We start from the raw sequence: 6000 nt of genomic DNA, 5'->3' as shown, positions 1-6000 counted from the left end.
CCCTTGACTGTGATCAGAGAATGACAATGTTCTCTGTGGTAGTTTAATGACCTTGCACAAGTCATGGTGCATCTTATCTCGCGCATTCATAGATTTTAGGGCTGGAAGAGACAGTTGTGATCTGAATGTGTACATACTACAGGCCATACCATCTCACCCTGTAATTCCTGCTTAATGCCCCTAATTTCTGATTGAACTATAGCATACAGATTGTTTAAATAGGCAGGTCAGTTTTTAATGCTGGCCTAGAAGTAATAACACTGCTGAGTTGCTAGAAGTAGAGCTGTCCTGACTGTGAACGTCTTCGTCAGATGTAGATGTCACCAGCTCTGAACCCAAGACTGTTTGTATTTTGTCATTTGAATGTTCCATCGGCTCAGTGGAATGGGGCAAATCACTTAACTTAACCTCAGAATGAGGTACTTCCATTTGTGAAATATATCTTAAACTACCTTCTCTCTCAGTGATTTCTCTTAATGATGGGACAGTGTCTTTACTCAGAATTTCAATGTAATGCTGTGGCTGGTACAACAATATAGACAACTGTGGCTCACTCTTTTCTGACATCCAGAGGTTCTGATAGAGGCTGGAACCAAGTGCAGTCTGGGAAGAATAGGCTAAGTTTTCAAATGAAGTGCAAGCTTCTGGAGCTGACTGTGTGCACATCAAATCTCCCTCTTCATTTTGAACAAAATACACCCAGGAAGGATTGACAACTTTGCTTTCACTTTCTAAGATAGTCCCATGGCTCCACAGTTGTAGTGTATTGGCTTCTGATGTATTCTCCAATACTATAGTATCAGGAATGCAGTCATTTAGCTTCATTACTGCTTCAGAATTAAGCTGCAGAGCAATGAGAAGACAATTACATTAGAACAATGAAAAATACACTGATTAGGTAAAAAGGGAATGATTATTTTAAGCATTTTTAGAAATGTAGAGTAAATTCTGTAGAGTTAGAATTTTTATAAGATGTATAGGATTGGAAGGGGAAGGGGCATACACATGGTTCTAGTTCACTAGAAGTTTGATCTTAAGCTGGATCTAATTAGAAGACAATTTTGGAGAGCTCTTTATCTAATCTCAACAAAGGAAATTTGCTGAGCAATGAGAGACCATGCCCCTTTAATTTAAGAACTTGCACATCTGTTCAGTTTTCATCGTGTAACATTGGAAACCATAATTAAGACTGCAACTGACTGTGTTAAGCCTGTTTGGGGGGCTTGCCCTTCTAAAAATCCACAAGGAACATAAACATTGGCAGGTTAAGTTCTCCCAGAAGTCTGACTTCTTGTTGTAGCAAACATCAGGAGAGGAAGCAGCAATCAGGCATAGTTTACAGGACTCACCTAGTCAAGATCTAGTTCATGTCTCAAAGAGGAATAGTCAAATTAAGCTCTATTTTTGAAAGCTATGATATCTAAGGGTATTAGAAGGACTTTGCTCTGACAGGTCTGAGAGTGTGGAAAGAGCTTTTATAACTTTTAAAGTAACTGTCTAGATCCTATCCTTGCAAAGACAGACTTCAAAGCGTAAACTAATTACTACAGAGTCATGTCGATGGAAAATGGAGACTTTTTCAACCAAAAGTAACGTTAATCAGACAAGCCATTTGTAAAATGAGCATCATTATTAAAAATAATAATAATCAGTTCAGAAAAAAAAAATTATAATACTTTTTGCTGGATCTTAGTTTGAGACTGGAAAAATTAAAGTTATTGGATTTGTCTAATCTAATCACCTTTAATCCATTAAATGAGAGGACTTTGCTCTTGTTAGGATTGGGAATTTCAGGACAACAGCAATCCTTCACCCTAGAAAACCACAGACAAACAAGTAAGAAACTTTGTTTTGTTCATTTGTCAACATTCATTCTCCCTTAACTTGTACAGTAGGGCTAAGATTCTTACAAAAATAAGTGGAGATGCCATGTATTGTATACCACAGCAAGCCAAGTATTCAGGGCATCCACTTACTAAGATGCTCAAAGAGAGAAATGAAGGAGGTATTATGAAGGGGGTTTAAATGGACAAACTACAAATCCGTTTTGGATTAAAACAGACCATTTCTCTATTTACAGAAGGAAAATATATTGCAATGAACTTACCACTTGATTTTCCAGAAGCACACGGCACTTAGTACAAAATGAATGATCACTAGCAGAACGAGAAGGTAAATCTTTGCTATGAAAGAAAAACAGTCTTTCAAAAACCAGTTTTCTAACTTTCCCTTGTTTGAATCAATACAAGTAGAGCTTCTAGGATAAAAGATCATCTTTAAATCAAGCAGGGATGTCTTTCTAAAAGATCTGCTCTAGCTCAACTAGCAGTCACTAGAGTTGATAGAGGAATCACTTCCTGAAATTCTGTGCCCGGCGTTCTGCAGAAGGTCAGACTAGATTATCATAATGGTCCCTTCTGGCCTTCAAATCTATAAGTGAACATGTATTTTTTGGCATTTACTTTTATTGCCAAAAGTTCAGCTTTACCAGTCCTTTTAAAAAAAAAATAAAAAATTGCTTTTTACTTACAGGCACCATCATTTTACCTGAGTTGATTTGCTAACTATAAATGAAAATATCAAAGATTTCAGGGAGTAGGTATGTAAATACCCTCCTTTTGGCTATGTCTTCACAGCAAAAAACGGTGTGTGTTTTTTATGCTGAGATTACTATCCTGCAGTAAAACCCCAATGGAGACAAAGCATGTGTAGTTCTGACCTCGATGTAACTGTTCGAGGTCAAGCCTATGTCCCTCTGGGATTTACCTCAAGCAGCTACATTGAAGCAAAAACTGCCTATGCCTTGTCTCCACTAGGGTGCTACACTGAAACGGTTACACCAATGTAAAAAATACTTTTTTTTTTGCGGTGAAGACACTTACTTAGCAAAGCACTTAAACATCTCCAGTCCATCTATCCCTGTAAAAAGAAAGAAGTGACGTAAATAGGATGTAAGGACATACTTAAGTGCTTTGCTTATTGGGGGCCAAAGGCCCCAATACTACAGTGTTCCAAGTGCCAAATCAAGGGAGTTGAGGGAGCTCAGCACCAAACCGAATTCAGCCTCCAGAGTTTGTTTCCACAATAGTTACCAACAGAGTCATGCAGTGGTGTAACAAACCAGGAAATTGAGTTTTGATATTAAATTAACCAAAGGGGGCAGAAGGGACGGCTTCTCTTGGGACATTTTTTAGTGTTAGTTTATGGATTTTTATTTTACTTCTCACTGGTTTGGGTTAGGAGCCCTTGCTTTCACATGCAGTTCACTAGCTGTCTGGGAGGGTCTAGGCACTGAGGTGTAGTGGTAGTGCATGCTGCTCAGTGTAAAACGTACGGTTTTCATGCAATAATCAACACACCCACTTCTGAGGACAAAGCTGGGGAGTTTCAGCTTGGGAGCACAAGTCCCAAGAGTCAGATTCTGGTGTGACATCTTCAAGCAAACAGAATTACAGGTAAGTAATTACTCTTTTTTTCTCTCTGTCTAATATGGCCACAGTTAGTGAGCATGGTTCTCATGCAGCGACCCTTCTTTGGTCACATCTAGCATGGAATGCAAGAGTTGGTGGATTTGTAAGCCAGTTTTTCATACAAATCAGTGTTAGAAAGTCCAGCACTCTTATTTGCACATAAATTAACTACTTGGTCATGAAAGCAACAGCCAGTATATGAAATGGTTTATAGTCTTCTATAGGTTATAAAATTAGCTGGAACTAAATAAAATTCCTCTCTTGTACTCTCGTATGGTCTGGTATTTGGAGAAGAGGACCAGGTGTCAGTATTCCTGGGTTCTGGTTTCAACTCTGTCACTGGTTTCATTCTGTAAATGAGCCTCAGTGTTGTTATCTGCAAAGTGAGTATACATTTGCTTAGCTACCTTGCAGGGAGTTTATGAGGCTTAAATAACATGGTAAAATGCTTTAAATATGTTGTAATGTTTCTAGGTAAAAGGAGCTATACAAGTACTAAAACATTTAATTTGGCAATTAGTATTATTTGAATGCATCCATTAATAAATACATCTTCTAACTGGGATCTTTCTCAGATCCATTCATCTCTACCTAATCTGATAAACTTTTTTTTTTCTTTTTAGAAAAGAAGCCAGCAGTGATAGGTGCTAATTTCCCTTCTTCTCCCCTTCCCCCCCCCCCAGCCCCTCGAATACATATTTTCATTTTCTAAACTCACAGTCATGTAGTGTATCTACATGTATATAGGCATCGATGGGGGTCTCTCCTCCGCCGGTGTAAGCTTTAACTGCCAGTGCATATGTTGTTCCTGGCACCAGGTGTTTCACCACGTATCTCTTTTCTTCTGGGTTTTCTATAGTGTATTTACATAGAACTGTACCATCTATAATCAAAGGAGATGTTACAAACCATTACTCTCAATTGTTTTTTAATGTGCGTTGCCTTTCAGGAAGGGGATGTGCTCTAACTCAGTGGTTCTCGCGTTCCCCTTCTTCGTGTCGATAGTCCTTTACACCCCCACTGCTCCCGCCACACAAGTACATATACTGCTGCCCAGCTCTGAAGGCAGAGCAGAGAGCAGTTGCTGGCCAGGCGCACAGCTCTGAAGGCAGCGCTGCTGCCAGCAGGAGCGGAGAAGTAAGGGTGGCACATTGCTGCCCTTACTTTTCCACTGCTACTGGCAGTGGCAATGCCTTCAGAGCTGTGCGCCTGGCCAGCAGCCGCTGCTTTCTGGCCTCCCAGCTCTGAAGGCAGAGCGGCTTCTCATGCCCCCGCAGAATACATTCCTTTGAGAATCTGTGCTCTAACTCATTACTGCTGGGTTGCGTGGCGCCTCTTCTGATTGGACTGGAGATAGCAGCAACAGTGTGTCTGAGGCCTGGTCCACACTAACCCCACACTTCGAACTAAGGTACGTAAATTCAGCTACGTTAATAATGTAGCTGAATTCGAAGTACCTTAGTTCGAACTTACCGCGGGTCCAGACGCGGCAGGCAGGCTCCCCCGTCGATGCCGCGTACTCCTCTCGCCGAGCTGGAGTACCGGCGTCGATGGCGAGCACTTCCGGGATCGATTTATCACGTCTAGACAAGACGCTAGGGTTACCATATTCAAACATTTTAAAAAGAGGACACTCCACGGGGCCCCGGTCCCGCCCCCGGCCCTGCCCCAACTCCGCCCCTTCCCTGCCCCCAGCCCCGCCCCAACCCCACCCCTTCTCCGCCCCCATTCCAACCCCTTCCCCAAAGTCCCTGCCCCAACTCTGCCCCCTCCTCTGAGCACCCCGCATTCCCCCTCCTCCCTCCCGCTCTGATCTTGGTTGGGGGTTGCTAAGTGCTTCCCTGCTCCCCACTCGCCCTGCAGCCTCTATGCCCTTGCTTGCCTGCCCTGCTCCTCCTCACCCTGCAGCCTCTGCACCCCCCCACCCCTGCAGCCTCTGTGCCCCCTGCTCCCCACTCGCCCTGCAGCCTCTGCACCCCCCCGCCCCTGCAGCCTCTGTGCCCCCTGCTCCCCACTCGCCCTGCAGCCTCTGCACCCTCCCGCCCCTGCAGCCTCTGTGCCCCCTGCTCCCCACTCGCCCTGCAGCCTCTGCACCCCCCCGCCCCTGCAGCCTCTGTGCCCCGTGCTCCCCACTCGCCCTGCAGCCTCTGCACCCCCCCGCGCCCCCTGCTCCCCACTCGCCCTGCCGCCTCTGTGCCCCCTGCTCCCCACTCGCCCTGCCGCCTCTGCACCCCCATGCCCCTGCTGCCTCTGTGCCCCCTGCTCCCCACTCGCCCTGCAGCCTCTGCACCCCCCCCGCCTCTGCAGCCTCTACACACACACACACACACCCGCCGCCTGCCCTGCTCCCCCCGCTCACCCGGCAGAGGGAGAAATGCAGGCTACACTAAACACTTCCGCGCTGCTCTGTGGGGGAGGAGGGAGCGGGGGAGGGGGAGGGACTCTGGCTGCTAGAGGCCCTAGTGGCTGCGAGCGGCTTTCAATCAGGCCAGGCGTCCAATCAGCTGCGCCGCACTCCACAGGAGGGGAA

The 6000-nt window shown here is 45.2% G+C and overlaps 1 protein-coding gene across 1 annotated transcript in view; it reads right to left on the bottom strand.

Annotated features, from left to right (window-relative positions):
• Positions 1–234: 234 nt before the first annotated feature.
• The window catches only part of OSMR (oncostatin M receptor), a 43794-nt gene continuing 38028 nt past the window's right edge, over positions 235–6000 (bottom strand). The window contains exons 14-17 of the mRNA XM_065406208.1: positions 4189–4353; positions 2108–2183; positions 1742–1814; positions 235–843 (exon numbers count right to left, since the gene is read on the bottom strand). Of these exons, the coding sequence (XP_065262280.1) occupies positions 235–843; positions 1742–1814; positions 2108–2183; positions 4189–4353 (923 nt within the window). The remainder of the gene's footprint in view (positions 844–1741; positions 1815–2107; positions 2184–4188; positions 4354–6000) is intronic.

The sequence above is a fragment of the Emys orbicularis genome, chromosome 6, assembly GCF_028017835.1.
Source record: "Emys orbicularis isolate rEmyOrb1 chromosome 6, rEmyOrb1.hap1, whole genome shotgun sequence".
Taxonomy (NCBI): domain Eukaryota; kingdom Metazoa; phylum Chordata; order Testudines; family Emydidae; genus Emys; species Emys orbicularis.
The sequence above is the reverse complement of the archived record's forward strand: the minus strand, read 5'-3'. Positions and strand labels throughout refer to the sequence as shown.